Source organism: Erythrolamprus reginae, chromosome 1 (assembly GCF_031021105.1).
Source record: "Erythrolamprus reginae isolate rEryReg1 chromosome 1, rEryReg1.hap1, whole genome shotgun sequence".
NCBI classification, from domain to species: domain Eukaryota; kingdom Metazoa; phylum Chordata; class Lepidosauria; order Squamata; family Dipsadidae; genus Erythrolamprus; species Erythrolamprus reginae.
In genome coordinates, this window is record NC_091950.1 from 313,262,955 (window position 1) to 313,286,954 (window position 24,000).

General features: G+C 41.5%; 1 protein-coding gene across 1 annotated transcript; it reads right to left on the bottom strand.

The window, feature by feature from the left end:
- Window positions 1-2,771: 2,771 nt before the first annotated feature.
- Window positions 2,772-23,136, bottom strand: ALDH8A1 (aldehyde dehydrogenase 8 family member A1). The gene is made up of 7 exons (XM_070733559.1): window positions 22,966-23,136; window positions 19,482-19,629; window positions 15,620-15,775; window positions 11,308-11,457; window positions 9,576-9,832; window positions 7,011-7,172; window positions 2,772-5,374 (listed from the first exon to the last, which is right to left on the bottom strand). The coding sequence occupies exons 1-7, from the start codon at window positions 23,101-23,103 to the stop codon at window positions 4,910-4,912; spliced, it is 1,476 nt and encodes a 491-aa protein (XP_070589660.1). The 5' UTR covers window positions 23,104-23,136; the 3' UTR covers window positions 2,772-4,909.
- Window positions 23,137-24,000: the final 864 nt, after the last annotated feature.

The following is a 24,000-nucleotide window of genomic DNA, read 5'->3' on the forward strand; positions in this document are numbered from 1 at the left end:
TGGGATAAAAGATGCATTTTTTCAACACAGACAGTGGAAACTTTACACTGGACTTCTTTCTCCATACTCTGGGTCCTTGGTTTCCAAAGGAGATGCAAAAGTTTCCACTGTCTGTGTTGATTTGGGGAGCCATGTCATCTGCTGCTGTTGGTCCACTGTGCTTCATTAAGTCCAGGGTCAACGCAGCCATCTACCGGGAGATTTTGGAGAACTTCATGCTTCCTTCCACAGATGAGCTTTATCAGGGTGTTGACTTCATTTTTCAGCAGGACTTGGCACCTGCCCACACTGCCAAAAGAACCAAGACCTGGTTCAATGACCGTGGGATTACTATGCTTGATTGGCCAGCAAACTCGCCTGACCTGAACTCCATAGAGAATCTATGGAGCATTGCCAAGTGAAAGATGAGAGACATGAGTCCGAACAATGCAGAAGAGCTGAAGGCCGCTATTGAAGCATCCTAGACTTCCATTAATACCTCAGAAGTGCCACAGGCTGATAGCTTCCAAGCCACGCCACATTGAGGCAGTAATTGCTACAAAAGGAGCCCAAACCAAGTACTGAGTACATATGCATGCTTATACTTTTCAGAGGTCCGATATTGTTCTATGTGCAATCCTTGTTTTATTGATTGCATGTCATATTCTAATTTTCTGAGATGGGGGATTTGTGGTTTTCATGAGCTGTATCCCATAATCATCACAATTATGACAAATCACGGCTTGAACTATCTTGCCCTACATGTAATGAGTCTCTCTCACATATTACATTTCACCTTTTAAGTTGCATTATTGAAATAAATGAACTTTTGCACGATATTCTAATTTTTCGAGTTTCGCTTGTTGATAATATAAGATCATTCTCTCTGCATTATCATTGATAAGACTAATTTAGAGAGAGCTAAGTAGAACCTTGATAGCTCTCTGTCAGGAAAATTGAAGCAAAACGGAGTCATATTTCGCTAAAGTCTCCAGTCACTGCATTGCAGGAAATAGAAATAAGTGCCCTCTAGAGCAGTGTTTCCCAACCTTGGCAACTTGAAGATATCTGGACTTCAATTTGCAGAAGTCCCCAGCCAGCATTCGCTGGCTGGGGGATTCTGAGAGTTGAAGTCCAAATATCTTCAAGTTGCCAAGGTTGGGAAACACTGCTCTTGAGTTCTAGATTTGTTTGCATCCAAGTATTCTTATGCATATTATTATTAATGATAATGATAATGATAATGATAATGAATATTAAAGTATTCATAAGTTGAATATTAAATTTATTAAATTTGTTTGCCCCTCATTTCACCATCAGGTGACATCTCTAGATGTTGTGTCCTGTTAGCAAGATATTTACAACCTGGTCCGCTCTATAGATTAAGGGTGCTCTTTGCTGATTGGTTCCTCTCTGCCATGGCGCTCTATTTAAATCAGGGCCTCCCGGTAGACATTTGCTGAAGTTTGCTCACAATAACTAGTAAAGAGCTGAAGTTACTCAATGTGCCTCCTGCCTCTTAGTATTGAGACTCAACACTAGATGTAGTACATGATCTTTGGAAGTTCATCCAAATCTATGTTGCTATGAAAAGATAAACTTCCAGAGTGGATCCAGACTGGATGATATTAATCTCTAGTACAGGTAACATATTCATTTTGCTTTCTATAAATTTAACTTTTTTTAAAAAAAGTTATGCAACCAGTTTTCTCAGTATGTGAATTATGTTAAACAATTAAAAATATGCAATTGGCGATGTCCGTTCTAGTTCTTATCTTACCCCAGGAAGTATAAATTAGATCAGTTTGTATTAAAATACAGCCCAAGTATTTCCTCCCTCAGTCTGTAGGAATTTTGTAGGAAATTCAATTCTCCTTTTAATTTCTCCTTCTGTGCATGCCAATAAGTTATTGGATGCAATTGCCCAACTTCACCAGCTTCCCAAATATTTCATTTAAAAATTATCTTGTTTAAATCAATCTTACTTCTGAAAACAATGAACTTGAGACGAAACATAAATATTAACAATCCTGACATTGTTTTGAGCAAAGACCTAGAATCTATATCAATTTGAAATCTTTGCATGATTCTGTACGTGTCTTAGATTTAGGACCTATGGAATCAACTGGCAATAACTGAATAGCCAGATTGGCATTAATTTCCATCTGTAGGAATTAAGAGATGAATTAAGAGATGAATTGACTCGTCCGCTTGACATAAAACTATTAAATCCAAATCCTCATGATGGTTATGCAATTTTGTTAGATAAGACAGCTGTTGAAAAAGCTGTTAAAATTTAAGATTTTTTTCAATTATTAAACTGCAGCTCATGAGTAGGTCTTTTGCAAGAAATCATTTCACATGCCACAATTTAGTTCTAAGGTTTCCCCAATCCTAAAGCCAGTTTATTTTTATCTTCTCAGAACAGAACGTTGCTTTAACCAAATCTCTGTGTGCCTGTGCATATGTCATTAATGCACTTTGCTGCTTCTAGTGGACATAGAGGGCATGTTCAATTGACACTATATTCATTATTGGTCTTTTCTATTTTACTATGCTTCCATTCCCTTTTTCTCCCCTCATCCCTTATCATACCTACAAATGGCACTTTTTCCTTCCTGGTTAGAAGAGAGATCTAAGACATAGGTACATTCTTTCATATGTGGTGGTTGTGCCCTAAAGCAAAGAAGTACTGGAAAAAGATTCATGATTGGTTACATCAGATTACAGGAAGACAAATGGAATACATTCTGGAATTCTTCTTACTACAGATAATAAGAAAGCTACACCCAAAGGATATATAATATTTATCATTACATATCATTACTGCAGCAAGAATTGCTTATGCCCAATATTGGAAGGATAACAAATCTCCAGTGGAAAATGTATTGATTGATAAAATATACAGGTGTGCATAAATTGACAATAGAATTAAAAGGACAAAATGAGTTGGATTATTATAAGGTTTAGACAAAATGGTAAAAATAAGAGAAAAACAGCATGACAATGTAGAAAAGATTAAGAATCGGGACAATGAAAAGATATGATATACAATGGTACCTTGCCTTACAAACTTAATTGGTTGCAGGATGAGGTTCGTAAGGTGAAAAGTTCGTAATGAAACAATGTTTCCCATAGGAATCAATGGAAAAGCAATTAATGCATGCAAGCCCAAAATTCACCCCTTTTGCCAGCCAAAGCGCCCGTTTTCGCACTGGTGGGATTCCCCTGAGGCTCCCCTCCATGGGAAACCCCACCTCCAGACTTCTGCGTTTTTGTGATGCTGCAGGGGAATCACAGCATCACAAAAACGGGTGCTTCGCTGGCAACGGACATCTGGAGGTGGGGCTTCCCAGCGAGGGGAGCCTCAGCAAAATCGTAGCATTGCAAAGTTAAAACAAAGCTAATGACACTCTCTGCCATATATTTTTTAGCTGTAAAAATGTCTCATATACCGTATTTTTAGGTGTATAAGAGGGTGAAAACTTATGTGTACCTTATACACCAAATGTAGCCCCACCCAACCACCCCCACCCTTTGGCCTCTGCCTCCCAGCAATTTACCTCCTTGCAACAAATAGAACAGAGACTGTTAAGCCAAGCAACTCATTATCAGTTTCCCGATCCTGTTGATTTGAGGCTGCAGGCAGGCTGGCCACCTGCTAAACTGAAAGTGAAACTAAAGCTGCAAGGAGGCAAATTGCTGAGAGGCAGAGGCAGAATTTTATTTTCTTCTGCTAATGAAATTCTGAAACTGGATGCAAGGAGGTAAGTCAATAACTATAAATGTCTGTAGAATGTTCAAATAATTAGACTTATTTTTTTAAAGACTGCTTTATTATTGGTTTAGACAACTTAACAAAATGAAGAAGCTTTTTCAAATAAATGTTTAATCTGAAGAGGCCCAGTGGTATCTTGTATCTTCTATTAAATACCAGAGAATAACTATACAGTGGCACCTCTACTTACGAACTTAATTTGTTCCGTGACCAGGTTCTTAAGTAGAAAGGTTTGTAAGAAGCAGCAATTTTTCCCATAGGAATCAATGTAAAAGCAAATAATGTGTGTGACTAGGGAAACCACAGGGAGGGTGGAGGCCCTGTTTCCTCCCAGGAGATTCCTAGAGAGGCCCCATAGAGGCTTCTCCCCACCTTTTCTGGCCCTGTTTCCTCCCAGGAGATTCCTAGAGAGGCCCCACGGAGGCTTCTCCTCACCTTTTCTGGCCCTGTTTCCTCCCAGGAGATTCTAGAGAGGCCCCACAGAGACTTCTCCCTGCCTTTTCCAGTTACAGTTTCGGAGGCTCAGGTTTGTAAGTACAAAATGGTTGTTGAGAAGAGGCAAAAATATTTTGAACACCCGGTTCTTATCTGGAAAATCTGGTAATAGAGGCATTCTTAGGTAGAGATACCACTATACTTCCAGAAAGCCACATCAATTTTAACAGCAAATATATATGTGTAGTCTGAAATGTAAGAGTGCCATGTTTTAGTATTACAATAAGGCAGCTGTGCTTGGAGTAGATCTGTTTAAATAAGTGGCAGGAGTTAGTGTGACTACATTTAACAAAACCTTCTGGCATTAATATACTGCCTTAATGTACGTTTCTCCAATTCTTTGTAATTTCGATGGATCAGACACACATGCACAGAAATACACAGCAAACAGTGTATATTATCTATATTGTTTGCTGGGAGGCAAATTGCTGGGAGGCAGAGGCAGAATTTTTTTCCCTTGTTTTCCTCTCCCAAAACTAAGGTGTGTCTTATACTCTGGTGCATCTTATACTCCAAAAATATGGTCATTATTTTCATATGACACTTTTTACAATACACTTATCAGACATACAAGTATAAACCATAATCATTGTTTCTCTCAATATATCAAAAGAGGCAAAGCAACACACACAGACTTATGGCACAAATTTCATCCTATCAGTTCACATCAGTATATTTTATGGTAACTGTTTTCACCTCTGTGAAAAATTCATACGAATCCTTAGCACCCTCTCTACCTATGCCAGAGGCTTTCATTCCCCCAAAGGGCAAATTCAGATCTCTGATCAGCCAACAATTGGTCCACACCAAACCAGACTGGAGTCTTTTAGCAACACGATGAATCCGCCCCACGTTGTTTGACCAGACGGTGGCTGCCAGGCCATATTTGACTCCATTGGCTCTCCTAATCACCTCCTCTTCTGTGTCAAACACCATTACACATGCTACAGGACCAAAGATCTCATCCTGAATGCAGCAAGAATGATCATCAACTTCTGTGACAACTGTAGGAGGCAGGAAATAGCCATTTTGGTTTCTTAGAGGAAGATTCAATGAATCTATTCCCTCTCCGCAAAGGATCTTGGCCCCTTCTACCCGAGCCTGCTGTATATATTTCTTCACCTATTAGGACCAGCAACAAAAAAAGAAGCATATTTAGAAAAGATAGCCAATTCTAATTGTTAATAACAATAAGGCAATACAGGGGTACCTCTACTTAAGAACACTTCTACTTAAGAACCTTTCTAGATAAGAACTGGGTGTTCAAGATTTTTTTGCCTCTACTTATTTTCTACTTAAGAATCCAAGCCTGGAAAAAATTTCCAGGAAATTTGAGAGTGGCATGAAGGCCTGGCCAGTTTCCTGCCATTCCCCCTTTAATCCCGGCCATCTCCGGATTTTCTGGGCTGCTAGAGGAGGCTTTTGGAGGCTTTGGCAGCCCAGAGCGAACGGAGCATTTTCCTTTCTCTGGGCGCTTAGAGAGGGAATAAACCACTTCGCTGTAGTGACTCTCTTGCGCTGCCTCCCATACACTTGGTGCAAAGTTGCCTCCTGGAGTGGCTGGGCGCGGAAAGGCAAAAGGGGCTGCTCACATCACCTTTTTCCTTTGGCAGTGACTATCCTCCTCCTCTTCTTCCTCCTCCTCCTCCCACTCAAATTCCGAGATTTTATTTCTTTCCTAATGGATTTGCACGCATTATTTGCTTTTACATTGATTCCTATCGGGAAAATTGCTTCTACTTAAGAACATTTCTACTTAAGAACCTGGTCACAGAACAAATTAAGTTCTTAAGTAGAGGTACCACTGTACTCTCCCACACCTACATATTTACTATATAAAACCTATATCTGGACATGTTGTATGAATTAGTTAAGCTCTTGGGTTTTACATGTAATTTTAAATAACATTTATCATTTTAACGGTTGGTTTACTTTAATTCATTTATTTGAACACACATTCTACCTTATACAGTACCAGCAAAATGCCAATGCAATTTTATCACTGGAACATCGTGTGACTGCTGTAGCTTTATTAATTAAACCTTCAATAATGTATTACACTAAGAAATATAGAAAAATCTTAGGCACATTTGAAACTATGGGAGAAGGATCTGAAATGTCTTCTTCAATTCTGCTGACAATATACAGTGGTACCTCTACTTAAGAATGCCTCTACCTAAGAACTTTTCTAGATAAGAACCGGGTGTTCAAGTTTTTTTTTGGCCTCTTCTCAAGAACCATTTTCTACTTAAGAACCCAAGCCCGGAAAAATTTCCCAGGAAATTTGAGAGTGGCACGAAGGCCCAGCCAGTTTCCTGCCATTCCCTCTGGGTTTCTCTCTCTGGCACAGTGTATGGGAGGCAGCTTCGTGCTGGTTGTATGGGAGGCGCGTGCTCCTCCTCGCCGCCTCAAAGTCCCTCTTTTTTTTTTTAAGCCTTAAAGTTTTGGATTTTTTTGATTCACCTCATCTCACCTTCTTCCTTCAGCAGTGACTGTCGTCCTCTTCTTCCTCCTCTTCCTCCCACCCAAATTCCGAGCTTTTATTTCTTTCCTAATGGGTTTGCATACATTATTTGCTTTTACATTGATTCCTACGGGAAAAATTGCTCCTACTTACAAACGAATTAAGTTCTTAAGTAGAGGTATCACTGTATAGAAAAATCTCGATCATTATATATTACAATACTTTCTCAAAAGAGGAAGAAAACATATTTGCAGCCAATTTAGCAAATTTAAAAATATTTCCAACATTGTTTACCTTTGCTAAATGATCTTTACTTATCAATGCCCCCATATCAGTTGTGGGGTCTGAAGGATCTCCAACTTTCCATTTTCTAACAGCTTCCACAAATCTTTTCAAGAATTCTTTAGAAATGCTCTTCTGAACAAAGATTCTGCTGGTACATAGGCATATTTCACCCTGGCAAGAACGAACAACTTATAGAAAAGGGAGAAACTCAATAAGGAGTCATTGTTTCACTGAAGCAAGAGTTTTTAAGTTCTTTACAAGAGGTATTAGTATCAGAGTGAAACTCTGCCTAGTTCACCGAAGGAAGAATTTGTTTTCTAGATTTCAGTAAAAGCAGTACATTGACAACCCTTAAGATTTACAATTATGCCATAAATCTAAATATCAGCAAGCTCTTATATGGTTTTTGTTAGTACCCCTATCCACTTTTACCAAATAACAAGGAGTATTTGCGTAGAGAGGAACTACTGTTGAATAGGACATTTTATTCCTTCTAAGACTTCTGCCTTCATACCCAACAGCCAAGAGGAGAAATCAAATTTTATCTTGGTATTTCCAAGGAAGAGTGGGCATGCTACAGAAAGACTGTCTACCCCCCTAGTGCCCATTCCAGGATGTGAAGTGTCCCAAGACACAGTAATAATAAGACATGGGCAACCCATCCAAGGAAAATAAGTCAGTGGAGAATTGTCTTATATTGGATCTGATATGCTGAATCTTTTGGAATGTTATGTGTAGGACAGTAGTAGGGAGGCTCTTTGAAGTGTCAAACTATGAGGATATGAACAGTAATGGGCAGCCATTCATGGCCCTACTGGAACGCTCGAGGCGCACAGAAGCAAAAAGGCCCGGAAACCCCCAAGTAAGACAGCCGCCGCTCTCCCCACTGTGCTCGTCCAGTCGCCCACCTCTGTCAACTCACTCGCTTCCCCTCACCGCTCGTGGTGGCTCCATCATGAGCGGCAGTGCAGTTCCGCCCACTCGCCCATTCGCCCAGTTCCCCTTGCCGCCACTTGTCCCACCACACTGCTCACTGCCACTAACGCCCCAGCTAGCCCTGCTGCTCGTCCTGCCGCTCACCGCCACAAGAGGTGGCTCTGTCCCACCATGAGCAGAAGCTCTGCCCGAGTGACCTGCCCCTGCCCCGCCTCACCCCACCACCCCACCGCACAGCTTGTGGCAGCTCGGCCCTTACCTTACTCATTCCGGTGCTCATCTCCTCACATCGACCACCTCTCTGAGCTGCTTCTTGCGCTTGCTCAGTCAGGAGACGTGCCCACCACCCCACCTGCTCGAGTTGCCCTGTCGCGGTGAACAGCAGGACGAGCGGCAGGGCTAGCAGAGGAGAGCAACACGACGGGACAAGCAGTGGAAAGGGGAACCGGGCTAAAGGGCAGAGCTGCCACGAGCAGCAAGGGGAAGTGGGAGAACGGGTGATTGGACGGTGATTTTTTCCTGCTGGCGGCTCCCATCTGGGACTGACTGCCACCGCTGCTGCCACACCTTGCAGGACCCAGCCCGGCAACCACCGACTGGCCCCAGCAGCAGTAGGGGCACCTCGTACCTGCAGGACTAGCAGCATGCTCTCTGAGCCCACCTAGAGGGAGGCACTGTTGTTACTGGCTGCGGCAGCAAGATTCAGCTTCTGCACATGCGCAGAAGCCAAATCTTGCGTGCATGGACCTGCACACGCAGGTCAATTTCCACCGGTGGAACAGCGTTCCATGCCTTTCCACGTTTAGCCCACCTCTGGATATGAACAAGAAAGAGTTATTTCAAAACGAATTCTGATAGATAAAGGGAGCTTACTCAAGACTCAGAATATTATGTCAAATGGACAAAATGGTATAATTGGGCTAGGAATAGGAAATTAAAGAGACAGTGGGACAAAGACATAGGATTAGAAAATATGGGAAAACGATATATAAATTGCATAAATACAACAATGATATGTGCATATGGCTGTAGATCTGCTTAAAAATGTTATGATGTGTAAAGTGTGAACATTAATAAAAATATTTTTTTTTAAAGAAAAAGGGCGCTTACCCATCCATTATTATCAAGGAATATCATAACAATATTCACTTGCCACACGCTAAATAAACAATGTTCACTGAGAGAGGATGCCATCTTAAGTCAGATTTTTTTTTTAAATGTTATTTTTAAATGTTATCATTATTTATTGGAATTTATTAGCTGCCCAATTCCAATAAGTAAAAGAGGAATCCTCTGACTCAGAATAATATACTCAGTCTTTATATTAAAGTTTGTCATGAGGACCCAAAGTTTCTCAAACTTCAGAAGTGCACCACAGTGCCTTCCGTCCCCTGTCCTTATGTTTCTCTTTTACTAATATCATGTATATAAATAATATATGTTTATATACCACCAATACGTAGACAAAAGAAAAAAGAAAGAAAGAAAGAAAGGAGGGAGGGAGGGGGGAGGGAGGGGGGAAGGCAGGAAGGAAGAAAGAAAGAAAGAAAGAAAGAAAGAAAGAAAGAAAGAAAGAAAGAAAGAAAGAAAGAAAGCTTGCGTAATGGGAGGGATGAGCAAGTAACTCTCTGTTTTTACCTGGTTAGCAAAACTGGATTTTACAGTGGCAGGAATACATTGATCCAAGTTAGCATCCTCAAAAATGATAGCTGGGTTTTTGCCTCCTAGCTCCAAGGAAAGCTTCTTGCAGTGCAAAGCAGAGCTCTGGATGATTTTCTGCCCGGTGAGTGTGCTCCCAGTGAAGGAAATCAGAGTTACCGCCGGATGGGAAACAATAGCATCTCCAGCTTTGGGCCCACTTCCGAACACGACATTTATCACACCTGGAGGAAAACCTTGTAGGCAGCAGAGGAGGAAAATCATATAAATAGACCAAACACCGTGCTTATGTAGCACATTCCATTTAAGTGGCAACTGAGAAACATATACTTTTAATACAATATTATGATCCTAACTAGAGCATTGCCGTGACCTAGAGGTGGAGTACTCACCTCGCAATCAGGAGGCTTTGAGTTCAATTCTCAGTAGAGGCAGATATTGCTCCCTCTGGGCATACTGTGAATATATCTGCTGAACAAAACTCCGCATTGGCAACAGGAAGGGCATCCGGCAATGGTGGGGGTTGCCTTTCCCGTCGGTGCGATGCGCATACAGCTTCAGGTGTCCCCCGTGCACATGGGCGAGTCCAAGCGAGATTTTGCTAAATCGCTGAAATTGCACATGCACATCCTCTCACATGGTTTTGCCTCCTGCGCATGCTCAGAAGCAAAATCTCGCTGGGACATACATGCATGCCGGATACCGGAAGCTGCGCGTACAGCTCCCATTTTACTACCAGTGCGCAGTACAGCCCATACTGCGTAGGAACCCGATACTGCATCCAGCCACTAAAACATTCTGCTAACTACATTCAGTTGCCCAGACTCCACCCCATAAAGAATTATGGAGTCGTTCAAATATGATCCAGTAATGGGCAGCCAAAATTTTTACTGCCACACTGTGGGTGTGGCTTCTTTTGTGGGTGTGGCTTAATGGTCATGTGACTGGGTAGGAGTGGCTTGCCGGCCACGTGACCAGGTGGGAGTGGTTTGAACGATCATCATTGTTCAAGTGAACTGTTAAGTCCTCGACTTACAACCTTACCAGTGTCGCTCACTGCAGTGACAATTCGCTTCTTGTTTCCTGCGCTCTCCTTCCTGGGTTGGCCCTCTGCCTCAGGCAGGGTAGCTAGGCAAACGGGTGCTGCCAGAAGCATAAATGCTGCCAGCGCCGCTTCCACCCACGCCTTCTGCTTGCACTTCAGGCAGTAGATGGCCATGTGAGGCTGGAGGGGGACCTGGCAGGAGAGAGGGAAGCTCGTCCAAGGCCAGGAAGGAGGAAAGAGGAAAAAAGCAAGGAGTGCAGACGCAGCAGCAGGGAAGAAAAGGAGAGCCGAGCCGAGACCAGTAATCCAGGAAGTGACAGCCGCTGATCAGCTGGAGCTGCGCACACATCTTTATTTCCGCTGGTGGAACTGCGTTCCACCCCGTCCTGCCTGCTGCCCACCCCTGCTATGATCCTAACTACTTTTATAGTATACAGTACAAGAGTTATATATGATGGAATTTCCTTGTCTGTTATATGATATCTTTTTAATCTACTGCCATATTTCATTACAATCAGGTTCTAAATCATGCTATTAATGGAATATTACCTTGATCACATGTTTGATGTATAAGCTCTTTGAATCAAAGTGTTACCTACTTGTATCGCGAATCACTAATATGTATGCAGCTTTAATTATTTCAGTGGAGTTATTTTTCTGGCATACCTGCTTTATTCAGAAGTTTGCACATCATCCAGGCTGTGACGGATGTCATTTCACTCGGTTTGGCAATGACAGGATTTCCACATATGACAGCAGGGGCAATTTTCCAGGTCAGTAAGTAAAGTGGCAAATTCCAAGGACTAATTAATCCAGCTTTCAAAAAAAATAGGAAAAAGGAACAAATTTGTTTAAACATGATGTTTGATACATAGGAAATCCATGGCCCTCTTTTGATACCCAGTTAGAAAATAGAGCATGATAGCCAGGGTGGGCTGCTGCTGGACGGGGATTGGGGGGGCACACAGTGAGGTAGCGAAAATGGAGCTCCACCCGAGAGCACCCAATTTGCACTGAAAGATGTTGAAAGAAAATGCAGGGCGTCTTGCATAAGCCACGCCCACAGTGCAGTAGTAAAAATGTTGGTAGCCCTTCACTGATGACAGTAAGCTTCAGTAGCCTTTTGCTTTAGCACCCATTCTATGTGCCAAACTCTGATCAAAGGAAATAGGTAAATGGAAAATTTGAATAATATCTACTGTTCGGGTTCTATAACAATCTATTGAATCATGATGCAAAGCAAGGCAAACCATCCTCCAATATCAGGTTTAGCTCATTATTAAAAGTATAGCATCTTGCCAATTAACTATATTCTAATTGAGTGAGCTAATTATAATGGGCTTACCTATATTAGAAAAAGGCATGGAAAATTTCAAGCTGTGCTTTATATTAGAAGAGAACTACCAGATTTGAGATATAAAAGTCCAGACAATCACTAAACTTCAGGGGGGGAAAGACACTGAAAAGTGAGTGATGACATCTAGTGGTCATCTGGGTGCTAGCAGCTCAGAACCATTTAAACTACAGATAGTTCTAGAGCAGTGATGGTGAACCTATGGCACGGGTGCCATAGGTGGCATGCGGAGCCATATCTGCTGGCACATGAGCTGTTGCCCTAGCTCAGCTTCAATGTGCATGTCACAATGTGCCAGCCAGCTGATTTTTGGCTCGCATAGAGCCTCTGGGAGGGCGTTTTTGGCTTCCAGAGAGCCTTCGGGGTGGATGGAGGAGGGTGTTTTTACCCTCCCCCAGTCCAGGGAAGCCTTTGGAGCCTCGGGAGGGCAAAATACGAACCTACTGGGCCCACCAGAAGTTGAGAAACAGGCTATTTCCACCAATATTTTATTTTCATCAATTTTTTGCTTCTGCACATGTGCGGAAACAAAAATATAGGTGAGAATAGATCAAATCTCATGCGATTTGGCTTGCTGCGCATGCGCAGAAGCCAAATCTCACATGGGGTGTGCGTGCATGTGTCAGGAGAGTGCATAAGTGTGCCAGCCACTGAGGACCATCCAGTTAGCACAGTAAATGGCTTCCCAATACTGGGAAACATAAACATATGTGTGAAGCACATGCGCGGGGCGCTCACATTGCATTTTGGGGATTGGGGCATATGTGCATGCATTCACGCATGTGCTTAGGCCACTCTGCACCAAAAAGGTTTACCATCACTGTCCTAGAATTATGACCATTAAGTCAGTAACCATTCAAAGTTGTGATATTGTTGGACAAAGGGATTTACAGCAGCTCCTTGGAGCCATTGCAGTATCTCTACAGTCTATTGGAGCGAGATGTAGTCACATGATGGCAATTTTCTCTATTCCCTGCTGGTTTCCCACAAGCAAAGTCAATGGAAAAGCCAGCAGGAAGTTGGAATTGTGATCACATGAGGTCCTCAATACAGACCAGGGCTGGGTTTCTACTGGTACGGGTGCTCTGGTAGTGGCCCGCCAATGACACAACTTTGGCACAATGGCTCCGGTGCTGTCTGAGCTGGTTTGTATGCACTGCCTTTTTGGAGTGGGGGATTTTTGGCAATTTTCCGGCTTTCTGAGCATGCACAGAAGTAAAATCATCCCTCTGAGCATGCGCGGAAGTGAAATCATCCCTCTGAGCATGCGCGGAAGTGAAATCATCCCTCTGAGCATGCGCGGAAGTGAAATCATCCCTCTGAGCATGCGCGGAAGTAAAATCATCCCTCTGAGCATGCGCGGAAGTGAAATCATCCCTCTGAGCATGCGCGGAAGTAAAATCATCCCTCTGAGCATGCGCGGAAGTGAAATCATCCCTCTGAGCATGCACGGAAGTGAAATCATCCCTCTGAGCATGCACAGAAGTAAAATCATCCCTCTGAGCATGCGCGGAAGTAAAATCATCCCTCTGAGCATGCGCGGAAGTGAAATCATCCCTCTGAGCATGCACAGAAGTAAAATCATCCCTCTGAGCATGCACAGAAGTAAAATCATCCCTCTGAGCATGCACGGAAGTAAAATCATCCCTCTGAGCATGCGCGGAAGTGAAATCATCCCTCTGAGCATGCACAGAAGTAAAATCATCCCTCTGAGCATGCACAGAAGTAAAATCATCCCTCTGAACATGCGCGGAAGTGAAATCATCCCTCTGAGCATGCACAGAAGTAAAATCATCCCTCTGAGCATGCGCGGAAGTAAAATCATCCCTCTGAGCATGCGCGGAAGTGAAATCATCCCTCTGAGCATGCACAGAAGTAAAATCATCCCTCTGAGCATGCACAGAAGTAAAATCATCCCTCTGAACATGCGCGGAAGTGAAATCATCCCTCTGAGCATGCGCGGAAGTGAAATCATCCCTCTGAGCATGCACAGAAGTAAAATCATCCCTCTGAGCATGCACAGAAGTAAAATCATCCCTCTGAACATGCGCGGAAGTGAAATCATCCCTCTGAGCATGCACAGAAGTAAAATCATCCCTCTGAGCATGCGCGGAAGTAAAATCATCCCTCTGAGCATGCGCGGAAGTAAAATCATCCCTCTGAGCATGCATAGAAGTAAAATCATCCCTCTGAGCATGCACAGAAGTAAAATCATCCCTCTGAGCATGCGCGGAAGTAAAATCATCCCTCTGAGCATGCGCGGAAGTGAAATCATCCCTCTGAGCATGCACAGAAGTAAAATCATCCCTCTGAGCATGCACAGAAGTAAAATCATCCCTCTGAGCATGCGCGGAAGTGAAATCATCCCTCTGAGCATGCACAGAAGTAAAATCATCCCTCTGAGCATGCGCGGAAGTGAAATCATCCCTCTGAGCATGCGTGGAAGTGAAATCATCCCTCTGAGCATGCACAGAAGTAAAATCATCCCTCTGAGCATGCACAGAAGTAAAATCATCCCTCTGAGCATGCGCGGAAGTGAAATCGCGCAAGGGATGCACATCCACATGCACATGAAACATCCCAATGCGCACTGGTAGGAAAAGGTAAAAAGAACCCAAACCTGCTACAGACTGTATAAGCCTTTAAATGCTATGCCAAGGATTACATTCCTCAAACTAGTGAGTAACGGTAGAACAAATTCTAATTTCATTTAATTCATTTAAGATAATAAGATTATGGACCAGTCACATATTTAATATTTCCCTCTTTTATCATAGTAGAAATAATAATTTGGTAATAGCTCTGGGGAACGATATTTTGTGGGCCAAATACAACTGAGTACAGTAGCTCTGCTTTACAGTTCAAAACAAGAAGAACAAAAATTATAGTCCCAACTGTATATAAAATAAGGCAATATGTTCAAGCTAAATTTACTAACATTATGCTAGTCCTAAAAAGATGATGATGATGATTAATATTATTGTTGTTGTTGTTTTGTCATTGTTGTTGTTTTGATATTATTATTATTATTATTATTATTATTATTATTATTATTATTATTATTATTATTATTATGTCAATACAACACAGCAAACGAGATCACTATGCTGGATTTCATATTTCATCACCAGTCGGGCGCTTCCCAAGCACCTAGGACTGCGTGATGTAGCAGCGAATTATGTTTGCCGATCCCAGTAAAGCGGCCTTTTGCAATTGACAGATGGAGATTTTGTCAATTCCGATGGTTTTCAAATGTCCGCTGAGATCCTTTGGCACTGCGCCCAGCGTGCCAAGTACCACTGGGATCACTTTCAATGGCTTATGCCAGAGTCGTTGCAGCTCGATTTTTAGATCTTCCTATTTCACTAATTTCTCTAGCTGCTTCTCCTCAATTCTGCTGTCTCCTGGGATTGCGATGTCGATGATCCATTTTCTTTTTCTCCACAATCAGGATGTCTGGTGCGTTATGCTTCAGAATTTGGTCAGTCTGAAGTCGGACGTCCCACGTTGTTGTTGTTGTTGTTGTTGTTGTTGTTATCATTATTATTATTATTATTATTATTATCATCATCATCATTATTATTATTTTGAAAAACCATCTGCAGTTCTTTGACAAAGACTTACCAATTCCCACTGGTGACCTTTCAGTATAGTGCATGCAGCCCATTTGATCCATCTGTGTACATTCTGATGTCTTATGAAGGATGGATGATGAAAAAAAGCGAAAATTGTATACTGCTCGGGGTATATCCACTGTTCTGGCAAAAGAAATGGTTTTTCCTGCAACAGAAGGACATTTACCAAATAATTTTATATTTGCAAGTGTTGCTGCAATGCTTTTGAAATGTACTAATTATTTCAATAGGCTTCATATCCTAAATAATTTTAAGTAAGAACTGTTTTTAAGCAAAGAGTAAAAGTTGTCTAGTTATTTAAACAGTGGAGGGGAGAAAACAATCCAAATGTTCAAAAGTAAAACTTCAAAAAAACAAGAAAGCTAGAGGATTATTAGAGGATTATGGGGGAATCCATGTAAATCACTCTGGCCACATTTGACCACGAGAGTACATCTTCAGATTTTACATTTCTCTGCAATCACATAGAACAGTGTTTCCCAAACTTTTTTGAGCCGTGGCACATTATTCATATTTTCAAAATCCTGGGGAACATTGAGCCAGAGGGAGGGGGGAGGGCTAAAAAAAAAATTGGACAAAAAAAATCTCTTTCTTCCTCCCTTTTGCTCTGTTTCTCTCTCCCTCTTTCTATCTCTTCCTTCCTTCCTCTCTCTCTTTCTCCATCCCTCTTTCTTTCTTTCTTTCTTTCTCTCTTCCTCTCTTTTTTGCTCTCTTCCTTCCTCTCTTTCTCTCTCCCTCCTTCCCTCCCTCTATGTCTTTCTCTCTGCCTCCTTCCCCCCCTCTTGCTCTCTCTTGCTTTCTTTCTCTTTGTCTCTTTCTCTTTCTCTGTCTCTCTTGCTATCTCTCTTTCTTTCTCTCTCTCTTTCTCTCTCTCTCTTTTTCTCTCGTTACACCATGCCTGCAACAGCAGCATTGGGCAGTAGCCAGGGGTGGCGGCAGAGCGGTTGACTGCGAGCGGGAGCCCTGACGGCGGCAGCTGGACGTGCTGCTGGACGCCATACATGCTGGCGCTGCGCATGGGTGTGGGGCTGGCACCTCCAGTCCAGCCAGCGGGCCAGCTGAGCTTCGCGGCACACCTGACCATGTCTCGCGGCACACTGGTTGAAAAACACTGACATAGAAGACAAACAAAAACTCTGCATAAATACAGAGAAGGAGATCCATTCCTAAAATATTTTTTTGCCCATTCAGAAATTTAATTATTCCCAGGATATTATATCTGACTGCAGTTGCATTAAATATAAGAAGCTCATCAAAAAGAAACAACTGTAATTCGGCACCTGAATACATAGCTAAAGACACAATTATTCAAATCCAGATAAATCAATAAATAAGGAAAATATTTTTGTTTTTATCTTTAAGTGTAAATGTGAGAAAGGGCCAAATTGCAATTTGTCCTTTCAGACAAGGAATGGGCAAGTTGACTGTGCTGTTCATCTAGGGTCAATGAAAACTATATGGAATTCAACAAATTTAGATGATCACATAACTTAAAGGGTTCTTTGTAAATCTGCGATTTGCAATATATGGTGAAGTGCATTTAGTTTTCATTGACCCTATATGATCAATACTTGTCTATTCATTGGTTGGCACGTGTTTTTATGGGATGAGAAATAAAGCACATGGATACTTACAAAAATATATAATACGAAATTTATTTATTTATTATTATTTATTAAATTTGTATGCTGCCCCTCTCCGTAGAAATGCTATTTTGCAGACTTGGAAAATAATAAAAAAGAATAATTATATAAAAATCCCAATGTGGATATCACCAATAGAAGCGGTGACACGCCCAAACATAATGGCCATTGAATAAATAATTAGGTACAAAGATTAATTAAATGAATGGCTAAATTTGAAAACAACACAACAATTGGAACATGATATAGGCAGAGGAGTAGATTGGTGGACATATACCCAAATTCCACTCAAACTTTAAAAAGATAAAAAAATTATATGAAATCTAGAAAGACCAGAAAAAAATTGGTCAAAATTATACAACAAACAAAAATTAATTAGTAAAGAATATAAATTTCTACTGAGATATAGAAGACTGACGGCAGAAAAAGACCTCATGGTCCATCTAGTCTGCCCTTATACTATTTTCTGTATTTTATCTTAGGATGGATATATGTTTATCCCAGGCATGTTTAAATTCAGTTACTGTGGATTTACCGACCACGTCTGCTGGAAGTTTGTTCCAAGGATCTACTACTCTTTCAGTAAAATAATATTTTCTCATGTTGCTTTTGATCTTTCCCCCAACTAACTTCAGATTGTGTCCCCTTGTTCTTGTGTTCACTTTCCTATTAAAAATGCTTCCCTCCTGGACCTTATTTAACCCTTTAACATATTTAAATGTTTCGATCATGTCCCCCCTTTTCCTTCTGTCCTCCAGACTATACAGATTGAGTTCATTAAGTCTTTCCTGATACATTTTATGCTTAAGACCTTCCACCATTCTTGTCTTTGGACCCGTTTAATTTTGTCAATATCTTTTTGTAGGTGAGGTCTCCAGAACTGAACACAGTACAGTGATCCCTCGAGTTTCGCGATCTCGATCTTCGCGAAACGCTATATCGCGATTTTTAAAAAAATATTAATTAAAAAAAAACCACTTCCGCGTTTGGCTTTGGGAGTCAGCTGGGAAGCGGTGCGGCTGTTTTAAAAGGTCGCAGCCAGCCTGGGGGGCTTCCCAGCACCCCCCCGAACCCCCAACCTGGGTCTTCCCGGCCGCCCACGCAAAGGGGAAACCCCGGCTCCTCGCTGATGCCCGCCGCTCGCCCGCCCGTCAGCAAGAGGGGGAAGACCCAGGGAAGGTTCCTTCGGCTGCCCAGCAGCTGATCTGCTCGGTAGCGCAGCAGCAGCGAGGAGCTGAATCGGGGTTTCCCCTTTGTGTGGGCGGCGGGGAACGCAAACTCCACCATCTACGCATGCGCGGCCATAGAAAAAAAAGGCGCGCATGCGCAGATGGTGTTTTTACTTCCGCAACCCTACATCGCGAAAAATCGATTATCGCGAGGGGTCTTGGAACGGAACCCTCGCGATAATAGAGGGATCACTGTATTCCAAATGTGGTCTCACCAGCACTCTATATAGCGGGATCATAATCTCCCTCTTCCTGCTTGTTATATAAAATGGAAGATGAAATAACGAAACAATGATTAAATGAGCAATTTTTTTTACAGTACAACATAGAATTAGAAAAATGGGAAAAATGTGGATAACAAATATAAAATTAACAATATTAGTGGCATTCAAGGAAAATCAGCTAAAGATGTTCTACAGGTGGCACCTCCCACCAGAGTATGGTAGTAAAAGTTTTGGTAGCCCTTCACTGGTAAAACAGGATGTTTTAAGTAATTAATGTGAAGAAACAAAAATAGAAATGTGTATATAGGTCAACAAATACAAAAATACTTAGAGAAGAACAAAAGGGGAAAATGTAAATAATATAATACATACCAAGACAAAACGGTTGTAAAAAGTGAATTTATGTATATATGTGGATATGTGTCCTTGTTTGTATTTTTTTGTAGTTTTAAAAAATAAAATCAATTTGAAAAAAGTATTTTGGTTATATTCTTTCGGAAAAGACCATTGAACAAAATGAAGGTAACTTTATAGACAGTACTGGGGGGTTGAATATACAGGTATGTCACTATCAAGAAATACATCCTTAATTCCTTAAAACTTTGCCTTTGTCTTAAAACTAAATATGGATTTAATTTGGAGTGTGTCTCAGTATAACAGAGTCTTTAGCCTATTAGATATTGATACTGAGAGCTGCTATTATTTTCTTAACCAGTTATCGCTAGGAGCAGAAGCCAACAGGTTTTCTCCTTTACCTTGGTCTTTTGATTCTGCTTGTGCAAATGACTCCAGATTTTCTTCAATAAGGTCTGCTAGCTTGCTCACTATTTTTGACCTTTCCTGTGGGCTTTTGGCCGACCATCCTGGGAAAGCATTTTGGGCAGCTTTGACAGCAGCTTCCACCTTAAAAATGCAATCGGTGAAAATATACGTTTGCATAAGCAAAAGCCTGTATGATGTTAGATGTTAACAGAAACTACGAGAAAATAGAAAACAAATACCGCTTCCTTGGAGGCCAGAGTTTAAATCCACTGCAATGTCATCCTGGGTTAGGTAAAAATCAATAGGTCCTATTGGTCAAACAATGCCGATTGGCGGGTCCATGTATGAGGGCCTTCTATGTGGTGGCTCCAACTCTCTGGAACCAACTACCCTCAGAGACCTGTACCGCCCCCACCCTCCTAGTCTTCCGGAAGGCTGTGAAAACCTGGCTCTGCCGGCAGGCCTGGGACCATAAGTAGTAAGACCATCTAGTTCCAGCCAAGAAGAAATGAATGTTTGTTAAACGCCTGTTTTCTGGGGTTTTAACTGTTTTTATATTGTTTTTATTTACTCTATGCTGCCCAGAGTCTGAAAAGAGTTGGGTGGCTTATAAATTTAATGAATTAAAATTAAATAATAATCCTTATTTATAAACCAAGAGGATTTTTGCATTCCTAATCAATTGCAATACAGAATAACCTCAGTCTCCTGGGCAAGCTTGATCTAGGCCAGTGATGGCAAACCTTTTCGGCTCGGTATGTCAAAAATTTCAAATATACCTAAGTGGACCCTGATGGCATTGCACGCCCCTCCCCAAACAAGAGAAATTATTTTGTCTTCCTCTTGCTCCCCACATTGAAGCCACACTGAACAACAACACTCAGTGATAGTACACTGGCTGAGCCTAAACTAAAGGCCTGAGCTCTGATTTTAGCCCTAGCGTCACTGCTGCCGTTCAAAAAAGCTGTTGTTCCATTCTCCAAGATGTACTGCCCAGTGCTGCCATGCATTCTTTACCTTCAGGTGGTGCTTTTTTGTTGACAGGTCCCTACAAACTACCTGAGGTTGCTCCATGTTGCATAAGGCCTTTATTCCTGAAGCAGCTTTGGAGAATGTTCTTCCACAGCCTCGGAAGCCCTGAAAAACCACACTAAAGCATAGCCCTGTTCTCACATGATTTTTGGAGACTCAAAGGCCACGCAACAGCACGACCATCTCACATAACTCAGAGGATCAGGAGGCCACGAGAAAGACACCTCATTCCATGTGGCCTCCACAACCTCCCAAACTGAGAGTGGGGTATGCTTTTAGGAATAATTGTTGTGTGTTGGTTAAAGTAATATATATTACTTACGGAACCACCTTCTGCTGCATGAATCCCAGCAGCCGATTAGGTCCCACAGGGTTGGCCTTCTCCAGGTCCCATCAACCAGACAATGTCGTTTGGCAAGGTCTAGAAGAAGAGCCTTCTCTGTGGCAGCCCCGGCCCTCTGGAATCAGCTCCCTCCAGAAATTTGCATTGCTCCCACCCTTCTCACCTTCCGCAAGAGTCTCAAGATTCACTTATGTTACCAGTCCTGGGGCAATTAGATCTAGACCCCCTGACTATTAAATGTGATGTATGGTTGTGATTGAATTGGTTGATTTTAATATATTGGGTTTTTAGCTTGTAGTTTTTAACTAATTAGATTTGTTTGTACGCGTTGTTCTATATTGTATCTTGTGAGCCGCCCCGAGTCTTTGGAGAAGGGCGGCATGCAAATCTAATAAATAAATAAATAAATAAATAAACACCAGTGTGTCAGCCAAAATGAGTTGATCTTTGACCTACGTCATAGGTTTGCCATCACTGATCTAGACATATGACTGTTAAAGACAGAAACCACACAGCTCTGTTCACGTTATGCCAAATGTATTTGAATTAGAAGGGTAATACCAATTGATACATAAACACATATAGCAGGAGTTTTACTTATATTCCCCACTAGTTCGCATCGCGACAGAAGTACGTTTTGCGCTCGCACGTCACTTCCAGGAAGTGACCCTCTGTGCATGCGCAGTACTTTAAAAACAAAAGATGGCACCGCCATACATAGAACCAGCTTGGGGGGCTGCAGGCAGGGGTGGGCTGCTGCCTGGACAGGGGGGAACACAGTGGGGTAGCAAAAATGGGGCTCCACCCCAGGGCACCCAATTTGCACTGAAAGATGTTGAAAGAAAATGCAGGGCGTCCTGCATAACCTACGCCCAGTGTTGTAGTAAAAATTTTGGTAGCCCTTCACTGGCTGTGTGTTCGGGTCGCTGCTGGTTCCAACGATCCAGACTGCCAAGTTACTAACGGTTCTATAGAACCAGTCCAAACCAAACCCACCTCTGACTTACAGATACAATGTGTTTTTTTATCATTTCTTCAAGGGACATTTTTGTTCTGTTTGGTATTTTTTTACTTGCTTACTTTCCAATTTAACATTCAGAACTACAGCCACTAGGCAGCACTGTTGAGCTGTTACTCCTGCAGAATTGTCACAATGTCTTTAAGCAAGGCCATAGTATTACCAACTTGCATTTTCAAACTAACCAGTAACTGAAATTCTCTGTGCAGGGTATAGTAGCATTCAGTGTGTTACCCCTGCTTGCATTCATGCCTAGGATATGCCCTTCCCCAAAGGTGATCTAAAATTTGCTATCAAATTCAAATATTACGCTTGAATTGGTATTGCTGCTTTCCTTGTTCTGATCCAGCCTTTGATACAAAAGCTAAATTAAATGCTGGGGGTAAAACGTATTGGATACCCCAAGAAACCTAAAATCTTTTCTATCCTGCTGACCACAATATTAAATGAGCAATCAATATTATTCTTTAATAAGCATCTTTTTCGATGTATCTAGTATACAACCCATTTTGTTTGCATAGGAAAATAAGTTATGAGGGCAAAGTTCCACAGTTCAAGTTTAGAAAAAGGAATGCTAGTTATACTTCAACCACTATTTATGTATACTTAAGCAAACATTTGATTTACTGTAATTGAATGCTAAAGGTCAAAGTTAAAGTTGTAAAAGTGAAGAGTAGTATTTTATTTCCAAACTCAGTGATTAGATCATACAATTATTATTTTGATTGGGACTTTTAAAGGAATTAAGCAGCCAATAAGGAAAGCTTTGAGTATTTTTTTCTTTTCAGTTTGCCTTGAAGTTTGACACAATTCCCACTCTGCCAAATAAAAGACATTTCAAAGAAAATCGCTTTGAACTTTGAGCTGCTAATCTAGAACTATTGCTGATGACACACCATGTTATTACAGTATACTGAAATTTAGCCTTATCATCTCCCACAGTTAAAAAATATAATTCAATATAACATTAAAACGAGCCAGTATTTCAGAACGTTCACAATTATTACAAACACCTCATGCAATCTTTCCGTACAACTTTACAAAATAATGAGAAAGTTGAATATAAATTTCTGTAGGAACTCACCTCTTCCTTGCCGCTATCAGGTACTTTGCAATATACTTCACCAATAGATGGGTCATAAGAATCTAGATATGAGGAACATGGCACAAACTGGCCACCGATATAGTTCTCCAAAATCAAGTGAGTCTGTGAGGGGGTCATTGCAACTCAGTTTGTACTGTCCAAGCACTGTTACTATGTTTGTGATTTATAGAGTGTATTTATTTGCCAGCTTCAACTCCTCCTCTTTTGCCAATCATTCTTTGACTCGATCAAAACCTGTCATCAGTTCACAGCCTAAGCCACATGAAGTATAACTATAACAAACATTGCGGGAATAATTTCATCAGTTTAGTAGTATTTGCTTCATAAAAATGGCATTATAATCTCTTTGGAGTCAGCATCATCTGGGAGGATTCCATTTCAACCTTAGTACTTTTGAGGGTTTATTTCACTTTTAGCATACTCACTTATTGTACTGTAACACATGATGTGGAGTGTACTGTACCCGGGAAAAATGGATTAGAGTGTTGTTGTTTTTTAATTCCTTCCCAGCAGTGGTGGGCTACTGCCCAGATTGGGGGGGGGGGACGCAGTGGAATAGCGAAAATGGAGCTCCACCCCAAACACCCAATCTGCACTGAAAGATGTTGAAAGAAAATGCACAAGCCACACCCACAGTGTGGTACTAAAAAATTTGGTAGCCCTTCACTGCTTCCAAGCATTTCCAAGCCTTTATTGGAGAGAATGCAATTTATCAATGAGGTATGAGGAAAAAATTAAAAATGAAAGTGATGCGTCAGCGGCAATCTATTTCAAGACAGTCATAGTGTATTTAGAACCATTGATTACAGTAGATGTAGAATGTTTTCCAATTTCCAATATTTGTTATTTAATTATTCCTGTTTTCTCCCTCCCTTAGATGTACATACATACAATACTGAAAGGAAGAAAGCCTTTCATAACAATGAATAATAATTAATAATAATAATTTATTAGATTTGTATGCCGCCCCGCCCCTCTCCGAAGACTATGCAGAAGGTCTACATAGTTCAATTG

Bases quoted from the DNA above. Each gene is read 5' to 3' on its own strand.
- ALDH8A1 (XM_070733559.1), bottom strand. From the start codon at position 23,103: ATGACCCCCTCACAGACTCACTTGATTTTGGAGAACTATATCGGTGGC. The intron at 15,776-19,481 runs GTAAAGGAGAAA...CTTCTGTTGCAG, and splicing joins AGCAGAATCAAAAGACCAAG to GAAAAACCATTTCTTTTGCC. The intron at 7,173-9,575 runs GTAAAAACAGAG...CGTTCTTGCCAG, and splicing joins AATCCAGTTTTGCTAACCAG to GGTGAAATATGCCTATGTAC.